Genomic DNA, 21677 nt, shown 5'->3' with positions numbered 1-21677 from the left:
GACGATTTAATGACATATTAGTAATTCCAAATATTTATTTTACTTCATTATTCAAACTCCTTTGGTTGACTCCAGACTGAGATTTTACAGACTGTTTTGCAGCCCTCTGTATAAAATACGTTCAGAGATGGACACCTATGAAAGAAACCCCAGCTATAAGAAGCCAGTTCTTTCTGATCCAACTTGTGTTTTTCATCTCTTCTTTCAATCTCAAGTTCAGCTTCAAAGCTGCTTCCTTCTGTAAGAAAATAAAAATAAAACATATTAGAGAAATAATTCCAAAAGATTTTATAGGTTGTAGTTTAAAAATCATTCATTTTAATGCTCTGCTCCTTCTTTAGAAAAAGGAATTACTGGCACAAACCTCCAGAAAATGAAAAATGTAAATCAATTTAGACTAAACATTCATTTCTTTGTTCTTTGATGAATCCCGACAAGAAAAAGTACTGACATTTTAATAATTTCGGAAAGTACAACATCGCTAGAAACCCAGAAGTACCATTATTTGAATATGATGCTTCTAGAAGAGAAATGCTATATAATCAAACTCACAGAATTTGGTCTCTGAGTTAAAAAAAAAAAAGTCCTAAATGTTTTTATTCTCTTACAGAAAGAGCTAATATTGTTTTTTCTCGAATTTTGGTTTGCATGGAAACCTTAGGTCTGAATAAAACTGCATTTACATCAAATCCTGCTTGTCAGTAATTATGAAAATGAGGTAACCATCAGTATCCCTAATACAGACACTGCCTAATGTACAGTCTGCGTCTGGCTGGATAAATCTGCATGACACATTTACTGAAGAATAAACCATGTTTTAAATATTTGGCTAAAATCAGGGCAATTTTCTGTAGTTTTACCCTATCAATGAATGATTTTCAGTTTTATGTCCTACAACTAATTCTCCCCCAAATTCTGGTTGATGACAATAAACACAAAAACCAGGAAATGTGCTGGATGACAAGGAGAAAAACAGGATCTGATTTGCAATTTGATCTCAAAGAGTATAAACACTGTAAATGACAGTAGATAGATTACTGGTTACTATTTACCAAGCGTGCTAGCCCTTGCTCTGATTCTCTCAACAAGGCTGGAAGTAGCCTGCCTGAGGCACAAAATTCTGATACCAGAATAGTATGCAGGAAGAATAAAAATCTCTGGTCATGGACCTTGTCTGTTGAGGCTTGGTGCTTTGAAGGTAAAGGTTCAGCCAATTATTAGTTATTTTCAGGAATATGCTAAGTATGCTAACCACTTGGACAGTATCTAGTGTAAGTAAAATTAATTAAACTACCCAGACTACAGTACTACCTAGAGCAGACGCTGGCACAGTACGATACAGGCCAGGAAGGTGATTTGAAGATGTGCAAAGAAGATGTGACGAGAACAAAGGAATGTTATGCAAAGTGTTATTTTGGTTACCACTCCTCCCAGTTTACTTAAAGGGCTGTAACCATGGCAACTAGGCCCAAATAAAGTGCAGACAATGATGGCCAGCTTTCTCCCTGCAGTGACAATGCCACAGTCATCTTTTTTTAATAGCATGAGGAGGAAAAAATGTTTCTGTTCATCTTATGCAAGGAACAGCCACGGTCCTTAAATGTTATTTCATTGGTTATTTTAGATACTGCAAAATCTGTGAAATACATTTAAATGAAACTGTAGTGAGGTGACTTTCATATGTAAATTTGCCTATTACAACACACATGCGCACACACACACACACAAACCACAAATCATAACAGAGATTGTGATCAATAAAACGATTTCTCTAGCTATTTTTCAATGCATAACAGGGATACACAATTTTTCAAAAGTAGAATGTCAAATTGGCATCTCTAACACTCTTGTGGTGGTGAGACCAGTAGCCACATCTTTTGGCTACTATCTCTAAAAAATGAGAAAGGAAGAAATCACTGAAAGTGTTGGTGATTCCCGAATCATTTTTAGGATGTCAAAACTTGCTGTTTTGTGGTCTTATGTCTAGATCTAGACAAAATAATGTACAATGGAAAAAAAAAAAAAAAAGAAACGAAACACAGGGCTGGCTTATAGAGTATATTTGGAAGTGTTGGTTCAGCTATATTTCCTTTTTTCAAAACAATGTGACCCATTATTCCAAAACTTACCACCACGTGAATGGCCCTGACTATTCCTGGATGCAGAGGCCTGGCAGATGGGCTTTTTGCAGTGAAGAATAATGATTAAAATGACAGTAAAGCTACATGACTGTAATCAAACACAGTATTTCTGCAGTGAAACTAAAATTTTCATATTAAGTGGAATAAAGACTATAAACTGCCTCATATCTGTTAAGATCAGCTACCTAAGTAGTTATGATAAAACTTTTCAGATTTTAGAACTTTCTGGATTTTGGAATTATTCATATGGGACTACAGACCTGAATTATATAACTATATCCTCTTATTTCAGTGGCTCAGAAAAGTAAAAAAATTATTTTGAAGCTGAAACATCAGCCATTTCTCAGCATCCACGGGGGATTGGTTCCAGGACCCACTGTGGGTACCAAAATTCGCAGATGCTCAAGTCCCTCACGTAAAATGGGGCAGTATTTGGATACAACCTAGGCACACCCCCCCCCGCATACTTTAAGTTATCTTTAAATTACTTATAATACCTAATACAATGTAAATGCTATGTAAATAGTTGCCAGTGTGGCATTTAAGCTTTGCTTTTTGGAACTTTCTGAATTTTTTTTTTTTTTTTTTTTATCTGTGGTTGGTTAAATGTGTGGATAGGGAACCTGTGGATACGGAGGGCCGGCTGTAGACACTAAGGAATAAATACAATTAGTTTTATTTACCTTGGAAAAAACAGAGAACAACAATAATAAAGAAAAGAACCTTTTGCAAGTTACAGATTTATCAGCTCCAGCATGGATTTAAGACGAGGGGACAACTGCTCCTTTGGACACACTCATGATCCCAGTGACACTGCCAGCGAAAAGGGCAGGACATAATGGACTGACTGCCCCTCCTCTTTTCATCCAAGTGACTCTGCCTGGCAAGTGTCAAAGGTTTCTGAGGAACACACTTTTCTAGAAGCATCTGTAGGATAATATTTTGCCAGTGGTTCATTAATAAAAACAACCGGTAACCTACCAACTTAGGCTTTTTCTTGCCTGAGCCCTATACTTCCTTAAAGATTAGGTTTCCCTTTGTTGGAACACGCCATTTGGTCGATCATATTAAAGGAAACCCACCTGAAGCTCGCAGGCCTGCTATTTCCCTTGAAGGTGGTTCTTCTCAGGATGTGTGAGTGCCAGGCTGTCTGGCTCAGAAAGGTTGCCCTTCCTAGGATTTTGGAAAACAGGGCTGCTCTTGATTCTGTGCCACCCAAAATGTAGGAATACAACCAAAGGTACCATAACTGCCAGAACTTTGTAGTCTCTCCAGAAGTTCTGAAAGCTCATAGTCATTCAGCATTCGTGCACCTAAGAAAAAATCAATAGTTGAAACAAAATCAGAAAGATTCCTCAAATTACATCTATAAGCCACCATAAGCAGAATACTGCACTAAGAAAAGCTGACTATTACGTTTTTAGTTACAGTCTATTGCAATGTTAATTAACAGAGAAATGTGCTGTAGACTTAAAGGGATAGCAGAAAATCAGGCTTGAGAAACTTATAAAGCAATTATACCAAACTTCTAGTCAGCAATTGTAAAGGAGCAACATTACCTGCTGGGAAAGCCATCTGAAGCTTTGGAAACACTCATGCATCAATATGATTTTCATTTTATAGTTAATTATACTTTCTCTGAACCACAATGAAGTTAGATTTTTTAAAAGAATTGTATTTAGTCACAATTTTAACAGAAGACTCAAATGACAATCCTTAAAAATGCAGTAAGAATTCAGATGCTACATTCTGACAGAGTGTAAGTGATGATGCTTGAACTGAAATTGAGTCATGCGTGGATTCCAATTGTAGCAAAAGAATTTTGGCTTGAACTCTATGAATTAACGCCATTTCCACATTTATGTTCTTTACCACTGCATTTTAAAGTATTTATCCTTATCACTAATAACTATACCCAACAGGGGTTACTGTCAACCCAATTTACATGAAGAAACTTATCTGGAGTATTGAGAATAATTTTTTTTCTCTATCTTTGGTTTGGAAAATGTGGAGTGTGGCCCAGGAAGTCTGTTTCTGATGATCTGTTGGGTTTGGGTACTTGAATCTGGACAACTACTAAAGACTTCTTATACTTTTTTACTTAAGGGACGCTCAGGGGGATGGGTGTAGCTCAGTGGTAGAGTGCATGCTTAGCATGCATAAGGTCCTGGGTTCAATCCCTAGTACCTCCACTGAAAAAAAAAAAAAAGACATCCACTAGGCTTTGGTGATTAGCTTATAGACCTGTGATGAAATGAATGGACCGACCCTCCAAGCTCCTCTCTGGGCACAGGACAATAAGGACTGCTCCTTCCGCTATGGGGGAAACTAAGAATTAGGTTCAACTGCGGGTATACGAGTTTCTGTATCACGAAATTTAACAGTAATTTTGTGTGAATGCCATTAGAAAAATGTCTGAACAGAATTTTTACTTACTCCTTCCATTTTAAGTCAAGATTAAAACACAGGACTAATGAGCTAAATATCTGAACTGTCTCTGTGTTCGGTATATACATGTTAAAAATAAACAGAAGGCTTAGAGTCATGCCTATGAACATATATTATTCCCAGGATTAGAAACCATTTCTCAAGGTCTAAATTCACATTTTATAAGGACTTTATTGCAAAACTTAAACAAATTACTAGATGGAGAAAACATGGCCATTTTTGCAACTGCAAGTGTTTTATGGTCTTTTCTTTTCTAAAGTGCTTTGGGGTCCCATACACTTTTTGCAACCTTTAGAGACCATAACTTTCATTGACATCTTATGCTCTATCTTTGCAGAAAGTCAATCACAAATAATTGTGTTGTGATTATGTCATCGTGAAGCCCGCTGTGCAAGCGCCTTCAGAGCACTTGCGATCTGAGGATGTGGCAAAACCATTAGGGGAGGCACTGGGGGACTTGGAGTAATGAGGGAAAATCTGTAAGGGTTACTTCCTAGAGGGGAGGAGGGAATGAGGCCACACCAAAGTCACGTGGCTTGTGTTGACTGGCGCCAGTTCTGCCCACAGAATACCCTGGAGTAAAGGTGTAGGAGATACTGTCCTTCATATCCAGTCTCAGGACTTAAGGTGGCTTTAACACCTCTAACTCTGTCCCTCTCGACCCGAGGTTATCAAGTCACAGTGCTTTTCACAGATGGCATCTCTGCTCTTCACCGCTTATGTCTCACGATCACTAACATACCATTGCTTACTGTCTGCTACTTTTCCTGGAATTATTAACTTTTAGGAAAACAGCTTATAGAAAAGAGAGTCGTTTGGATAAAAGGATATAATAATAAAGGTGGGGTGAATAACTCAGTAACTAAAATCCAGAACAAATTAAACTACAAGCTGTAACAGCAATGTTTGAAAAGCGTACTGTTCTCTCCCTGTAGATCGCAGTGTGTCATGTGATGTACTGTGACCCTTCCTCGAGAAGAGTCTCAGATTAGAATCAAGTTGTCTTCCTTTACTCAACAAATCTTCGGGTCACCCATGGGTTAAGGACAAAGGAGGTGCTCCATTTTATTTATGTTGTGTTTAACATTCTACTATTCTTTTCCACTGGGATGACTTAAGGATCTATGCATCTTTTTCTAGATTTAGGCTTAGTTAAGCCTGGGAATTAGTATCTGTTTTGGCTGAAAAGTCATTATTTGCCAATTATCACTGAGGCCCAGGAACATCACTTCCTGGTTAGTAAATGCTGTGAACTGACTTAATGATTAATTGCTTTAATGTTCACTCAACACCTACATGCCCCCATTTACTCAAATTCTTCACATTTCACATATTGATTCGGCTAATGGGGGTGAGAGAGCAGGTAACTATTTTCCGATGATTATTCTGCTGTCCTTTGAGAGGACTGGAAACCGATTAGGATCAGGATGATAGGGCCTTTTACTTTACGAGGTACTTTTACAGTCTTCATATTTAAATCCCATAAAAACACTAAGTATCACACCATATACGGAACAGTCCATCTCCGCCAAGCAAAATGGATTTAAAATGTAAAATGGCACAGTAACCTTAACCTAATTCATTTCTTTCACTTAATGGCTTTCCAGCATATTACATGCATTCTGTTGCTTGAATAACCCACCTCACAGGGCCAGACACATTAGACTTTACTAAATAAGCTCACTGCTCGTTGTCAAAAAAAGACAACGAAGCAGTTAATGAAGTAATGTGTTATTTTCTCCATATCTTCTTGTTGGGCTTTTAAATGCAATCAGATATATTTTAGGGATACAATTTTGACTTAACCCATTTTCTTCTTCTAAAGTCTTTTTTTGTGGAATTTTTTCAAAATGAAAATTAGCATCACTACCCTTTTCTAAAAAATATAATACAGGCTTAATTTTTAAAGTTAGAATATACAGTGATAAGGGAAAGAACGCTACACACATCTGTAATCGTTTTAGTTTTAACAAAAATGTGATAATATACATGCTGTGTTGTAAGCTTTTTTCCCTCCAAGAATACAAATTTTCATTATGATTTTTAGTGACTGGCTTTTGATTTATGGAGATGTCCTAATCTGACAGATCACTGATTGATAGAAATTTGAGATTTTTTCCAATGTTTTATTGCTGAATATGCTAAGAATACTATTTCTGGTAAATACTCCAGTGTCCATGCTCTTAGCCTCTATATGCTGCTTCTCAGGATAATGTAAAGTCTTACTAGAATTCTTAACAACAATTAACTCATTTTTCAAATTAACTTACAAGAAAGTTTTGTTTTGTTTTGAAATATATATTTTATATTTTTAATCTTTTTTCTTTAGGGGGGAGATAATTAGGTTTATTTATTATTCATTCTTTTTTAATGGAAGTACTGGGGATTGAACCCAGGACCTCATGCATGCTAAGCACACAGTCTACCACTGAGCTATACCCTCCCCCAGCCCCTAAGAAAGTTTTTAAACCTGACTTTTACAAAGGTTCATGGTGCTGAGCAGAACTTGGGACTGGAAAATTAAGCTAAATATAGCCGATCTTGAGATGGCCTTTCCCCCCAAACATTTGGCAACAAGTTATTCCAGGTGGCCTGCAACTATTTCATGGACACCAGAGATTCCTGAGTCTGAAACAAAAATTTCTCAATATGCTCAAAATGATCAGATCTGATAAGCAACATCAGGCTGGTTTCTAAGTTAGTGCATGTTATTCATTCACTGAGCTTTGCAAATTTGCTTGGAGTAAAAGCAGCAACAGAAATGACAGCAGATTTCCTCGCTCTCCTTACCTGCCTTAGTGCACCTGCTCTACCCTCTTCTTATCTTTCCTATGTGTTCTTTAAACACACTCCTAAAAAACAAATTAAAAAAAACAACTGTATGGAACTCTTAGAAAGATGAAGGAAACCAAGAGAAATGAAATGAGATCTGTAAATCTTACATTAAGTTAAAACAGAAAGTTGATACTGATGGTTTTATCCGTTTCATATTCTTATCTTATTTTACAGCAATTTAATGAGACTACATATGAGGAAACACTAAATGATTTGATTACAAAATTATTGTGAATTGTGGCACTCAATTTAGGTTCTGGAGTTCTAAAAGTCTTGACTGGTCTTCTAATAAGCAATTTTCAAAAGTAAAGAATTAGCATCCCAGCTTTGGCAACAGAGTCAAGCAGAATTTCCAGCGCGTGAAACAATGGAGGAGAAGAACACTCTGGGTGCAGGTGCACACTTGTGAGGGTCAGAGGTCAACTACCTAGGGCATTCCACCTGGCATGTACTCCTGCTTCTCCTGTCAGGCATATTACAGGTCAACAGTCTGTGCCACATGGTCCAAAATGAAAGTGTTAAAAAAAGTCTATCTCCTCTGACCACACATCCATGATCTATTAAGACTGAGATTAGTCGGGCTAATTTTAGTTCAGTTTTTTTGCTTACTTCTCAGTGCAGAGGTAATAGCGAGAGATGAATGAACAGAAAGGAGAAAAGCCTGCCTCGTTAAAATATTATAATCCTTTTGAGTGCATATAAAGACCCAGAAAGGAAAATACTGAGATACAGGCTTCCGACCACAAATACGCTATAAATTTAAGGCATTACTGTGTCCAGGACAGCAACTCTCCCTCCCCACGATGTGTGTGACAGAGATCACTGCCTCTGCAGTTTCTACCACGAAGGCCTCGGGCAGGCCCCCTGCAACCTGCTACGTTCCAAGCTAAATGAAGGTTTCCTGGTGGTAGAACTGCACAGACAGTAAAGTGAAAGGCAAAAATCAATTAAGCTTCCCAGAGCACCTTAAACAACCTGGCTCTGGCTGTCAGATTATTCTTTCTATGTAGCATCATGCCAATTAAAACCACCAGGTTTTGCTATCCATCAGCCTGCAACAACTTGGACACAGAAACAATCTGTGTGTAAGGGTCTCATTTTGCTACTGGGCTTGCTGGGCGCCATCTGCTGGTTTTATGGACACAGTGTAAGGTGGCTAATCTGTCTTCATCGCTGCTCTGCTTAAAGCATTTGAAAAAAAATAGTAATTTTTTAAAATTAAAAAAAAAATTGCTGAATGCAGCTTAAACCCATGAAGAGAACACTAGACAGAACACTGAACAATTAAGTAACCCAGCTCTTGTGTTGGGAGATTTGATGAAGTTTACTGCAATGGTTTAATGTCTTTTCTTTTACCATGACAATGTTGGTTTTAACTATTTATGAATTCTTCATTCCTGAATTCCAGTTACTGACCCTGAAAATAGCTCTTTTTATCCTTAATTTCTAACCCAGCACTTCACATTTTGGCAGTTTTCGTGTACGTATCAGGAAGGACTGCATACGGTCTTCAGGCCTATTCAACTGACTGGCAAACCAAAGAGAACAGTAGTTTGTTTGCTTTTTTTTTTAAAAAAACTCCATCACCTAAAATAACAGTTTTGCTGAACTCTTCTAATCTTGTAAAAACACACATACCAAAAACATTACTGTCAACTCGTGATGAACTGAATGGACAATACCTGAGTCCTCAAGTTTCCATTCTGCAAAATCCTACCCCTGCCCCCTATTCAAGGTCACGTTGACCTTCAGGCGGTTGCTGGGCTGTGCTCTCAGGAGCGGGTCAGGCTTAGGCAGAGTACAGTGCAGTGGCAGTGAACACGGTTGTGTGTAAGCATCGTACGGTCTCCGTTATCCCCCACTCTGTTACTGTGGATTCAACATATTCATAAGTAAATAATATACTGAAAGCATCACAGTGTTGTGCGGCAGCTTTGCTAACTGTTGGCAGCCTATGATGTGAACAGTAAGTGCTTAGTGCCTAACGGGGAAGGGCTGGTCAGCTTACCAGGCTGCGGTTTATCAGAAAGTCTTGCAGAGTTGTTCTGGTTTCTAGAGTCGTCTGAGAACCTTTCCGTCCCCTTTCACTGTTTTGACACCTGGCTACCATTTTGATGCAGAGGTTGGTGGAGGAAGGGGAGAGGGTATCACGCAGACAGACGACACTGTTCCACATTAAACGTGCAGCTGACTGGCCCCGCAGTGCTACAGCAATGATTTTATGTTCCTCTGGTCAGCTCTGAATCCCTAAAGGGTTGGTTTCTGTCTTCATCATGTTTGGGATTTCTATTTCACCCTCCACCTTTTGTTTCCACAGATGACCCATCAGCCAGCCAGAAAGCGCACACGAGCAGTTCCATTTCCTGTTAAAACCCTCTCCACCTCGCTTCTCATCTTCATCTCCTCCCTCCCTGTCTCACAGGAAGAAGTGGCACTTGGGGTAACTCTGCTCCAGTCAGTCCCACCTGCTCCGGTGTCTCCTGGGGTCTAACTCCATTGTCCCCTCTCTTCTATCTCCCATCTGCCCCTCATAAAGTTCTTCCTCCTCTGCAAAACCTGACCATTTTTCTCCATTGAAAAGAACCAAAATCAAATTCCTTGAAGCAGCTGCCCTTTGCCAGCCTTCCTTCTAGCTACTATAAATTCTGATTCCTTCCAAATAAAGCATGTTTCTAGAACCACTGCCCACTTCCATCTTCAAATCCAAGTCATTTGCTTTTGTTCCACTCTCCATGGAAACTGCTCTCACTATGAAGATCACCAATCTCTCCCTTTCCTTGATCTCTCTGCAGCATTTTTCCAGTTCCTGAAACTAAGTACTTAAGACTAGTTTGATCCTTCTCAGTCTCCTTTAATGGCTCTCCGTTTCCATCCACCTACTCACTCGTATCAAAGGCCTGTCCTTAGCCATCCTCTCCGTGTTTGTTTCCCGGGTGGCCTCATTCACATCTAAAGGTTCTATTTTAACGCATCCACCAAAGACACCCATGTCTTCATCTCCAGCTTAGACCCACGTATCTGTTTCCCACAAACGTCTAAACGTCTAAACTCATGTCATATAAAAATGAACCCTCTTTCCTTCCCAAACTGCAATTCCTCGTCTACTTCCTGTTTTTTTTTTTTAAAAAAGGCATTATCTACCATGCCATTCAATTAAAAAATCTAGACATAGTGGACTCTGCCCTGTTCCTTATACTCCTCTTCAAGTCAGTCCCCCAATCCTCCACTTGACATGACATTTCTTTTACATAACTTCTCCCTAGAGCTACAGAGCTGGCCCTCATGACCTCACAAGATCTCCTTGCTTCTAGCCCAATGGTTCTCACAGTGTGGTTGCCGGTAGCAGCAGCAGCATCTGGGAACTTAGCAGAAATGCAATTCCCAGGCTGCCCCTGGCGACTGAATTGGTACTCTAGGGCTGGGATCCGGTAACCTCAGTTCTAACAAATTATTTAGGTGATTCTGAAGCTTAAGGTTTGAGAACCACTGTTCCCGTCTACTGCCCACTTATCCATTCTCCACCCTCTAAACACAGCCACCTCAGGGAAAACAACACATATGATTATGTTTCTGCTTTGCTTAGAAGTCTTCAGTGACATGTTTGACCAGAAGACGAAATCTAAATTTCCTAGTACAGCATAAAAAGCCCATCAGGAGCTAGTTCCTGCCTGCCTTTTCAGAAGGTAAAGCACGGCAGATTGCTTTAGTAAAAGTGCATTGTTGTACAGTGATTCAGGGGATGAGTTGTGGAATGTGACTGTCTGGATTTTCAGTCTCAGCCTTCCCTCTTTACCTTGGATGAGTTGCTTGGCCTCACAATGTCTCAGTTCCATCATCCATAAAATGAGAATGATGACATCCATGTCACAAAGTTGTGCAGTTAGCAGAATGCCTGACACTTAGGCTGGACTCAGTGACTATTAGCTGTTATTATTATTTTGGTTATTTTAACAGGAAAGAAACATTACTGGAGTCAAACATTACAGGAGAGGTCTGGAATGACTAAGGGAAGTGGGCTCATAGGAGAGGTTTACTTTTCTAGGCAGTTTCCATTTAGATGTGAATAAAAACACCCAGATTCTCAAGAAAGAGGTTCTGAGGTCTTTGGGGCTATTTTGGTTAGAGTACGGTAGATCTATAATCAGATTCCAGGATGTTATAGAAAAGAAAACACACTGGCTCCTACAGTGAGCGCTAGGAAAGCTAATCATGAAGGAAAGAGGAAAACTTAAGGACGGAGCAAAACAGCAAAGACAGGGTGATAATTTCATATTTGTTTCTTTGATAACAGTTTACAATGTTAAAAGTTGCCAAGAGAGTCCTAGTGTGATGAGGCTTTGAGTAATGAAGGGAACCAAATGCTAACCTCCACCACAAGTTATGATCTCAGGCAAATTACTTCTTTCCTGCCTTAATTTCATAGTCTGTATGTAGCACGGGGCCATATAATGAAGATGCCTACATAAACATCTGTATTTACTGCTTAGTCCGGTGTCTGATACGTGAGTGTTCAATACATGGCAGCAATTAGTAGTAGTACATTGTCTTTAGTACAACTCATATACAAAAATGTATGAAAATGGGCACTTTTGGAGATTCCTGTTTGACTAAAGCTCCTGGGGGTGCTGAGACAGCTGTCAGTCCCCTGCCAGGATTGACTGGCTGAAGAGAGTTGAAGTTATGCCTTCTTTCCAGGGCAATGGGTATCCAATGACTGAACAATGTAGGGGTATAAAGGCCTGGCCCTTCCCTCCAGCTTGGGACAACTCTGAAAGGCCAACCCAGCACCAGAGTTACAGTGAAACCGGTACTGAGGCCCTGCTCGGGACCACTCTGTAGCTCAACTTTTTTTTTAATCCACCCAGTCCTGCTTCTTTTGCTCCTTGGTAAGAACCAAGAAGTCCTCCCTAGTAAATGTCCTGCCCATAAATCTCCTTAGAGTGTGCAGCCCAGGAAACCGAAGCTAGGACGATCCGGAAAACAGCCTGTTCACTTATCAATGGACTTGTTTACTGCTTCCTCTCCCACCACTGAATATAAGCTCCATGTAGTCAGGGACCATGCCTGTCTCGGTCACTGCTGTATCTGCTAACTCAGCACAGTGTGACCAATATGAATATAAACTGAGGATGTTAACGAATGAGTGGAACTGCCAGTATCAGAGAGCTTCTGAAACAGCACTAGGATTTGGGCATGGTCCAGTTTGGGAGGAAGAAGCATATGACCTCAGGAGGTCTCCATCTCAAAAGGGTTTCCATCCCCATCACGTCCAAAGCCCCGAGTCCTGCTTCTGCTTTCAGAGCTGGCACTACCTTGCTGGACAGACTTCTGACATCCAGTTCCACGTCAGAGGGCGGCTCTCACCTCCCGGAGTGACACAGGTGGCAGCGCAGGTGCGATTGGTGCTTTCACTAGACACCTTTTCCGCCTCCTTTATGGTGTGGCCGCGCAGAGGGGAGAGTGAGGACCGTCTACACCTGGAACTCTACCCACGCCACTGGAAAACCTCCTCGCCATCCACATTCCTTCCTGCAGCAAGTACTCACTGCCTAAAGCTGTTTTAAAGGAAGATCGCTAGCTTACCAAGGAGCCAGCCTCCTCCTTATCCCCGCCCCCAAATATCCTTCAGTGAGGACACCAGTGACCCTTCCGAGCGGGGCAGAGGCACCAACAAGCCCCCCACTCCTCTCTTCGGCGGGGTAGGGAGCTGGGTTTTCCACCTGAGGTTCGGGCGCTCTCACCTGCGCACCAGCCGCTGCGCCGCCCCGGCCGCCGCCGCCACCAGGCCCCCGAGGCTGAACCCCACGCAGCCGCTGCCGCCGGTCCTGGCAACCCACGCCCCGCGCCTGGAGACGGAGCATGCGCAGCTCTGCGGCTCGCGCCGCCCCTTTCACGTTCCGCTCCTCCGGGTTATAGCGAAGTTCTCCGCCGAGAACCGGAAAGATCAGGGGGCGGAGCTTATTCAGTGTCAATCTCAGCAAATTGTTGAAACTGCAAAACGTAAAACAACAGATCAGATGGATTTGTCAGGGCCTAGTATCATCCTTATGGTGAGCGCTTAAGAGGCACGTATTGAATAAAAAAGCAATTTACAGTTCTCTGCGGATTTCAGGCCGCCCACACTTGACCAATCACAAAGCTCCGGATTCTGTCGTTCATCGCCAATTCCCCGCCTTCCTGTACGGCTGCCTGGAAAACCAGGAAAAAAGGAAGTGCCGGTGACCATTTCTCTGGATCGGGTTGGAGAGCGGACATGCGTAGTGAGAGCTGGTGGCGCTCAATAAAGCAGCTTCTGCCCTTAGTCCTTCCTCTGAGGGCGGTCGAAAGTCCTCTAACTTTGTGTCCTTCAATTAGGTAATTTCTGCCCTACCTCCCATCTTGCTTTTTAGTTCTAGGGGAGGACTTTTATTCTCCTGTATCATTCAAGAGAATTGTGGAAAAAATTATGTTCATGGCTATTTAAAATTTTTTCCGAAATTGGGAAAGCCACCTTTAGTTTCCAATCGGTGTTTTCTATAACCTTCTCATCTTTGTGCGAGTAATTTTCCAGTGGCAAGAAGCACTCTATGCCTCTTAATCACTCGCGCTGTTTAACACTGTAATCACAGGGTAACTGTGATTCGTCACCGGGCAATCGCGTTTACCTCAGTCTCAGCCTCTAAATAAATCGTCCTTTGCCGCCATTTTTGTTTCGGGTTTTCGTTGAAAGCCGCGAGTTCATGGGTGGAGGCCATTTTTCTTTTGGGCGAATTCCTCGCACTATCTGGTGCGCTCACTTAGTGTTTTGCCGCCATCTTAAATCCTGGTTTTGGCTTCAAGCCGACAGCGAGGCTGCCCGACTCATCTTGTGTTTGGGCAGCGGTACGTTCCTTTGCGCGCGCGCGCGCGCGCGGAGCTCCTGGGAAGCCGGAAATAAACCGAAAGCTCGAATCCCCAAACTTCGAAAGGTTGGCTTGCGAGTCGGCTTTGTATTTAGTCTGAGTTTGCACGGCCAGGTGTTACTTCACCAGTGGCCCCGGACAGTAACAAAACAAATAAAAGCCCGAACCCAAACCCTGCCACCATCGTAGGTAAGAACATGGAAATCCTGACAACTTTAAGATGTTCCTTCACTTGAACTGAACTGCTTGCCCATCTCCCGTCCCCCTATGGTTTTTCCCTTTGATTGTTGAACCTTTTCTGCATCCTTCTCCCTGTGCTTCCATCTCTCCCCATTGTTTGCAGAGAGCTAAACAGCTATTAAACCTAAGGGTGCGGGAAGCCCGGGCTTGACAGTGGAAGTGTTGGTCTGGAAAATTCTTTTTGCTTTTTGGAACAAAATGGAGTGCAATGAGTGGGCCACGTATTTGTATCAAACATCTGTGTGTACAAATAGGGCCCCCTTCCCAGACAGTTTTTGGGTTGTGACACAGACACAGGTTGTGTTTGTACAGACTTCTCATTCATTCATTGAGTTCTTAGTGTGTACTAGGCCATGAGGATTCTGTAGTAAATTAAAAAAACAAACCAAAAAACCCCAAACCTTTATCTCATGGCGCTTACATCCTGCTATCACCTTGACAGCTACTAGTTTGGGACAAGTAACAGTATTCTGTGGTTCTTAGCTTTGTTGCACTATACAAACAAGCATTCGCTTGCTCTTTATTCCCTCCTCCTTTTTCCCACCGAGCTAGAAATCAGTTGTATTGACACTTATTTCTTGGATCCTGACATAACGGTAATTATAAGCCAGCTGGGTAGTTTTACAACCACTTACTCAAGGCCTTGCTGCTCCAAGTGTGGTCTGTCAGTCACATCAGCACCACCTGGCAACTCATTGGAAACAAGCTTGTTAGAAATGGGCAGTCCCAAGCTCCATCCCAAAGCCCAGTGAATCTTCCCTCAGAAGTGCACCTTAAAGTCAAAGAGCACTGATTCTCAGCATGGACCAAAGACAAAGACTGTCTCTTTTATTTATGCTTCTGAAACAGTTCAGAATATATTGTCAGTTTACTCCATGTTTTAAAAATTGTTTTATACAGGACACATTCCAAAATGTGTAATGTTCAAATAGAATAGAAAACTATTTCTTTGGATTTTTTATTTTTGTTTTTTGGGTTTTTTTTTAAATTAAAGAAATTTTTTATTGACGTGTAGTTGATTTACAGTGTTGTTAGTCCGTATTTTAAATGCAGTGGACATATGACACTTTTTTGTGCTTTTATCCATCAGCTTGATGTCACAATGCCAACTTACCATTCTAAGAACTTGAGAATTTCTCAGTTCGGTATATTGTTGTATACTTTGTGCTATGACAACATTTCGTGTCCTGTGTGCATATTTTAATTTTTAACTTATTTAAAGTTGAACTCAAAATCCTACATATGTTCAGTAGTTCAGTATCAACTTGGAAAACCTTGGGCCATAGTTTACCAAAGCTTTTTTGGCACCTTGCTTTTTTTTTTTTTTCCCTCTTAATATTTTATGTTATTTTTTAAATGGATGTCCTAGGGATTGAGCCCAGGACCTCATGCATGCTAAGCAGGCACTTTACCACTGTGCTATATGCCCCTTCCCCATCTTTTTAAAGTGAGAAATAGAAATCTAATTTATCTCAGGGGTTCTCAATTTTGGCTGTTCATGAAAATCACCTGGGGCGCTTTCAAAAAAAAAAAAAAAAAAGACTCCACACCAGTATCAGTAGAGGTTGAGATCCTGTGAATGGGATTCAGGAACCAGTAAGGTATTTGTGAAACAACAAATGACTTTTACATTTTCTCTGTTGTTGTGTGTTAGACTTTCTCCCTCCCTTATGGATTTACTTAAAATAATTAGGAATTTGAAGACAGTGAAGAGAGTTGGACTGGGATCATGGTAGACCTGCTTCCCAGTTATCAATCAACTTGGCATTTAGTCTATGTCCTGAGCAAATTGTCTGGTCTTTCTGTCTCTCCTTCATCCAGCTATTAATTGGGAAAAGAAGAACGAAGGTCCTGTTTTTTAGTCTCATGTGAATGTTACAAAGTGTACTGAATATTTACATTCTGTGAATGTGAGGAAGAACAGTATTTTCCAAGTGTCGGTATTCATTGCTTCTGATTTCCCTATCCTGTTTCTTATGTTGTATGTGCCAGAAAGCATAGTGGGTAGAAATGAACTCTGGAGCCAGACTCTCTGGGTTCAAATCTTAGCTCCTCCAGCTCCCAGCTGTGTGACCTTGAGCAGGTTACTTAACCCTTCTGTGCCTCAGTTTCCTCATCTGTAAAACAGGGTTGATATGAAGGTTGGATATGTTAATATAAGAAAAGTGCTTAGAATAATGCCTGGCACATAGTCCCAGCTATGTAAATAGTAATTAGCTATTATTATTATAATTAAGTCTTTGGATTATTAAGGTTTTGTTCATGCATATAAATCACTAAAGTGGAAAGATATTGCAGTTCCGTGACTTTTCAGGATATATACCTGTTTGGAAAAGAGAGTGGTTTAAATATAGTATAAGCCAGGAAGATGTGTATTTTTTTTTTTTATCGTCTTTTCCTTTTTTCCAAACAGCTTTCTGGAAGTATGGTTGTCATAGAATAAACTATACGTATTTGAACTGTACAGTTTGATGTATTTTACTTGTATACACCCATGAAACCAAGACCACAGTCAAGATAATGAATATACACTTACTTCCAAAAGTATCTTCTGGCCCTTTTGTAATCCCTCCAGCCTTTTTCTTCCAGGCAACCACTGTTTCTGTTTTCTGTCACTCTAGATAAGTTTGCGTTTCCTAGGATTTTATCTAAAATGGAATCTTGAAATATGTGCTATTTTGGGGACTGGGGTTGCGTCTGGTTTCTTTCACTCATGGTAATTGAGAGTCATCTTTGTTGTTGTGGGTGTCTGCAGTCCATTCCTTTGTAAATACTGAGTAGTATTCCACTGCATGGATAGACTGTCATTTGTTGACACATTCGCCAATTGAAGGGCATTTAGGTTGTTTTTATTTTCACAGCGCTCATTTTCACATTGGGAAAAGAAAAAAGTCTAATTATCTGGTGACCATGCCCTCCATATACAGAAAAACCAGGAGGTGACAGTGGTACAACATGTTTGTGTCGGGACTTCATCTGTGCCATTGTATAGTTTCTGAATTCATGCTTTCTGAATGAAACATGTAGCTTTTTAAAAATGCAAAATGCATGCATTCAGTTTAGTGGGTTGGATCTCTTTTTATTGAGATGTAATTTATATACAGCATTATATGACTTTCAGAGATACTACATAATCATTTTGATATACAGTTGAACAACTTGGGGTTAGGGGTGTGGACCCTCTATGCAGTTGAAAATCTGCATATAACTTTACAGTCAGCCCCTGATATCTAAGGTTCTGCATCCTTGAATTCAACAAGGATTGTGTGATACTGTAGTATACACTTATTGAAAAAAAAATCCAAGTGGACTCCCACAGTTCAAATCCATGTTGTTCAAGGGTCAACTGTATATGCTACAGTATTATTAACCATAGTCACCATGCTGTACATTATATTCCCAGGACTTATGTAATTTATAAAGTTTGTACTTTATAAATTTGTTTGTACCTTTTGACTCCCTTGCCCCTTTTCACCCCTACCCTCCACCCCCTGCCTCTGACAACCACCTGTATGTTCTCTGCATCGGAGTTTGATGTTTGTTTGTTTTAGATTTCACATACAATTGAGATCATACAGTATTTGTCTTTCTCTGTGTGACTTACACTTAGCATCACACGCATTCATGTTGTTGCAAGTGGCAGGATTTCCTTCTTTTTTTTTAATGACTGTATAATATACCACGTTTTATTTATCCATTCATCTGTCATGGACACAGGTTGTTTCCGTGTCTTGGCCATTGTAAAAAATGCGATGAACATCGGGGTGCAGGTACCTTTTCGAGTTAGTGTTTTTGTGTTCTTCAGATAAATACCCAGAAGTGAAATTGCAGGATCATGTGGCAGTTCTATTTTTAATTTTTTGAGGAAACTTTATATTGTTTTCCACAGTGGCTGCACCAGTTTACATTCCTGTCTACGGTGTAGGAGGATTCCCTTTTCTCTACATCTTCACCAACAGTATTTGTTGTCTTTTTGTTAGCCATTCTAACAAATGTGAGATGATACCTTATTGTGGTTTTGATTTGCATTTCCCTGATGATTAGTGATTGATCTGTCTCATAGGCAAGAAAACATGAAAAGGCAGAATTTGAACGCATGTCTGTTTTACTAGAACCTGAGATTGTGACTGCTTCGTAGGGCAGTGTTTGTGTCTGTTTCTGACAAAATAAGTATTAAATAAAAATTAAATATTGTTTATTTGTGAAAAATCCCACACACACACAGGGTTGGGTGGAAATTTTCTGTGGGCCCAGCAGGAATGGGAGGCCAGGTCACAGGTCAACTGACCAGGTTAAGAGCATAGAGTGACTAAAAGGTAGGATTGTTCCACGGACTTAATCTTGGTGGAAGATTTCGATATATGAGCTACACTGAAAGAAAATTTTTTTGTCACTTGCATATTATCCTCATTCCATTGTTGATGCTTCCCTGTTTGTTTTTTTGTTTGTTTGTTTTGTTTTGTTTTTATTTTGATGTGCACTTTGGTATTCAGAATTACCATATGAATAATAGGAAAAGCTGATCTGTTTTTTACACTGAAGTTGCCTTCTCAAATTTTATCTCAGTTGTTGCCAGCAAGATCTTCGCTCATTTGTCATTTTTCCTTGGTATTTTGTTAAGATTTGTGATTCCTTCCTTGATGCTGTCCTTTGTGTGTATGTGTGTGTGATAAAATCAGACTGGGGAAGTTGGGGCAGCAGAGAATGAAATTTCTCATTCTTGAATTACAGTTGTTCAGTTTCTGCTCCCATTGCTAGTGAAAGTTTTTTGAGAAGATAGAAGGAAGTATAATAAATTTCTTGATAATGTTTGAAATCTGGAGGTTAGAAGCCTAAAGTTAATTTCTGGTCTTTTTAATCTGGAGTGGTTGCTTTGGCTTGTGACACAGGCCAGCAATGCTAAAAGGAAGACAAATGTGAATTTCAGAGTGTCTTGGATTTTCCCACAGAATAGTCTAGAAGGTCACTGACTTTCTTTATTAGAGTTTATCTCTGCTTTGTATTTAAATGACAGGACAATCATGTGATATCGTTTAATCTCCTCCCATCCCCTCCCAAAATTAATTTTCTTAAGGATTTGAGGATCTTTCCCTCTCCACTAAAGACACACATGCACGCATATTTTTGGTGGGGACATACGCTGTCAAAGTCTCGTCTTTGTGAAAGGATGCCTGTTTTCAGGTCAGAGAAAGTGGGCTCAAGAATGCAGAAGAGAGGATGAAACGTTATTTGTAAGACTGAGAATATACTTTAACTTCTCAGCAAGCATATGTGAATTATATGCTTTCAGATATTTGGAAAATTTATCGTTTTAGAGATCGTCCTGAAATTCTTAAAAACAGGCAATAAAATAAAAATTCCACTGACTTTAGACTTGAATTGTCAGCTCCGATAGCTAAAGGTTTTTTAATGTTCAGGCTTTAAACCCCAGGCACTGAGCCTGCTGTTCCCTCCTGAAGGTAACTAGGAAAGTAATTTTTTAAGATGCATGTTAGCTGTTTAAATGTGTGTGTGTGTGCACGTTTATCTTTTAATGATCTAAACAAGTCTAGAAAAACCTAAAGATGTTCCCAGATTTAAAGCTTAATTACTACAGAGGCTCATAATAATCTTTTCCATTCATATAAATGTTAGAATGTCAGTATTTTAAAGATGAAAAAATGCAATGAAAAACTCACATTTATGACCTAAACTTTAACCCTACATCTGTTACCCATTATATTCAGTACAAAATGCTTCTATCTTTCTGTTTATATTTATATGCATATCAACTTTCTCAACTTTGTCTTCCTGATGTATATAACTTAAGTGTCACTTATGTATTGAAATAGTGCTTTGACCTCCTTTTTAGAAGGCTTAATGTGGAATTTGAGATTTAGAGACACTAATGATGCAGTAGATAAATAGGTATAAATCTAAAATAATAGCAAATTAACATGGTCTACAGCCACTGATTGGAATAACATTAACAGACTCAAGTTAATGCCTTGAGTTTTTTTTGATGCCTACCAGTGCCGCATGCCGGGTGTCAGACAGGCCAAGCATGGAAGGAAGCCTGTGGTCAGGCAGAGGACAGACGGAGGACCAGAGTTACGTGTGATTCGGGGAACCAAGTGTGAGAGCAGAGTGGTGTCAGGTGCTGGTGTGGCCCAGAGAAGGGAGATTCCAAGAGGGCTCTGGGGAAATAGGTGGCATCTGAATTGGGTTTCAGAGAATAACTCGCCTTAGGAGAGAGGATGTTCTGTAGTGCCGCACATTTTTGGGGAGCTGGAGCTGCATGTCCCAGGACATGTGCTGGACTTGGCCATGTGGAGGCCTTGAAGCTGGAGGTTGCCTGAGCTGTGAGGTGGAGGTGTGGGCAGGTGCTGGCAGAGGGCCTGTGCTGCTCCAGGAGACGTTAGGGAAGAGTTTTGAATAGGGATGCCTGCTGGATGCCTCTAGTGATGGTTTGGGGGATGGAGAGGTGCACAGATGGAAACAGGAGGCACTTTGAGAGGCTCTGGTTGTGGGGGACCTTCAGGGTAACCAGCTCTTTGGGGTCTGAGACCTCCTGGCATCACCAGGTAACGGGTTTTTCCTTCTCGTGGGAGGCAGATGGGACCATCTGTGACTTGACAGGCACTGAGAGAAGAGAGCAGAGTGTGTGCTGTCCCCAGATTCTCTGCAAATGGTCTTTCTGTTTTTAGACTTCATGCTTCTCAGGTTTTATAAAAAGATAGAGAGGGACGTACCCCTCACCTACCCAGAGGAGGTAAGAGACTCGTGATTGGATGTTGTACTGTGGTTGTCAAAGCATAAATAGTAGAAGAGATGGGGACACTCCTACCTACACCCCCACCACCTGGCCAGACCTGTGGAGACTTGGCTGGGAGACGGGGGCGTCTTGTTCTGGGTAACTCTTCTGCGCATTTCTCTGTTGGGTTGTTTCATTTTTATTTATTTATTTATTTTTTATTGAAGCATAGTCAGTTACAATGTGTCAATTTCTGGTGCACAGCACAATGTCCCATTCATGCATATACATACATATATTTGTTTTCATATTGTTTTTTGTTAAAGGTTATTACAAGATATTGAATGTACTTCCCTGTGCTATAGAGAAGAAATTTGTTTTTAATATATTTTTATATGT

General features: G+C 40.4%; 3 protein-coding genes across 6 annotated transcripts in view; 1 reads left to right on the top strand and 2 right to left on the bottom strand.

Moving 5' to 3' along the window:
• Positions 1 to 15: 15 nt before the first annotated feature.
• On the bottom strand, positions 16 to 196 carry LOC141574020 (uncharacterized). Its single transcript, XM_074346925.1, is given in 1 exon segment — positions 16 to 196. A coding segment is annotated over 1 exon segment (162 nt). The 3' UTR covers positions 16 to 34.
• Positions 16 to 13322, bottom strand: LOC141574019 (uncharacterized). Of its 2 annotated transcripts, XM_074346924.1 has the most exons (4): positions 13166 to 13320; positions 7380 to 7441; positions 3224 to 3454; positions 16 to 238 (listed from the first exon to the last, which is right to left on the bottom strand). In XM_074346924.1, exon 3 carries the CDS (start codon positions 3437 to 3439, stop codon positions 3242 to 3244), a length of 198 nt encoding a protein of 65 aa, XP_074203025.1. In that variant the 5' UTR covers positions 3440 to 3454; positions 7380 to 7441; positions 13166 to 13320; the 3' UTR covers positions 16 to 238; positions 3224 to 3241. The 2 variants fall into 2 exon arrangements, with proteins under 2 accessions (XP_074203025.1, XP_074203024.1); XM_074346923.1 differs by lacking the exon at positions 7380 to 7441 and having other exon boundaries at positions 13166 to 13322.
• A 1003-nt stretch (positions 13323 to 14325) lies between these two features.
• The window catches only part of SLX4IP (SLX4 interacting protein), a 169714-nt gene continuing 162362 nt past the window's right edge, over positions 14326 to 21677 (top strand). For all 3 annotated transcript variants that reach the window (XM_010949988.3, XM_045512850.2, XM_010949987.3), the window contains exon 1: positions 14326 to 14494. The gene's annotated coding sequence lies outside the window, so the exon portion shown is untranslated. The remainder of the gene's footprint in view (positions 14495 to 21677) is intronic.

The sequence above is a fragment of the Camelus bactrianus genome, chromosome 19, assembly GCF_048773025.1.
Source record: "Camelus bactrianus isolate YW-2024 breed Bactrian camel chromosome 19, ASM4877302v1, whole genome shotgun sequence".
NCBI classification, from domain to species: Eukaryota; Metazoa; Chordata; class Mammalia; order Artiodactyla; family Camelidae; genus Camelus; species Camelus bactrianus.
Note: the sequence above shows the minus strand (reverse complement) of the source record. Positions and strands in the feature narration are given on the sequence as shown.

Bases quoted from the DNA above. Each gene is read 5' to 3' on its own strand.
- LOC141574019 (XM_074346923.1), bottom strand. From the start codon at position 3,439: ATGACTATGAGCTTTCAGAACTTCTGGAGAGACTACAAAGTTCTGGCA.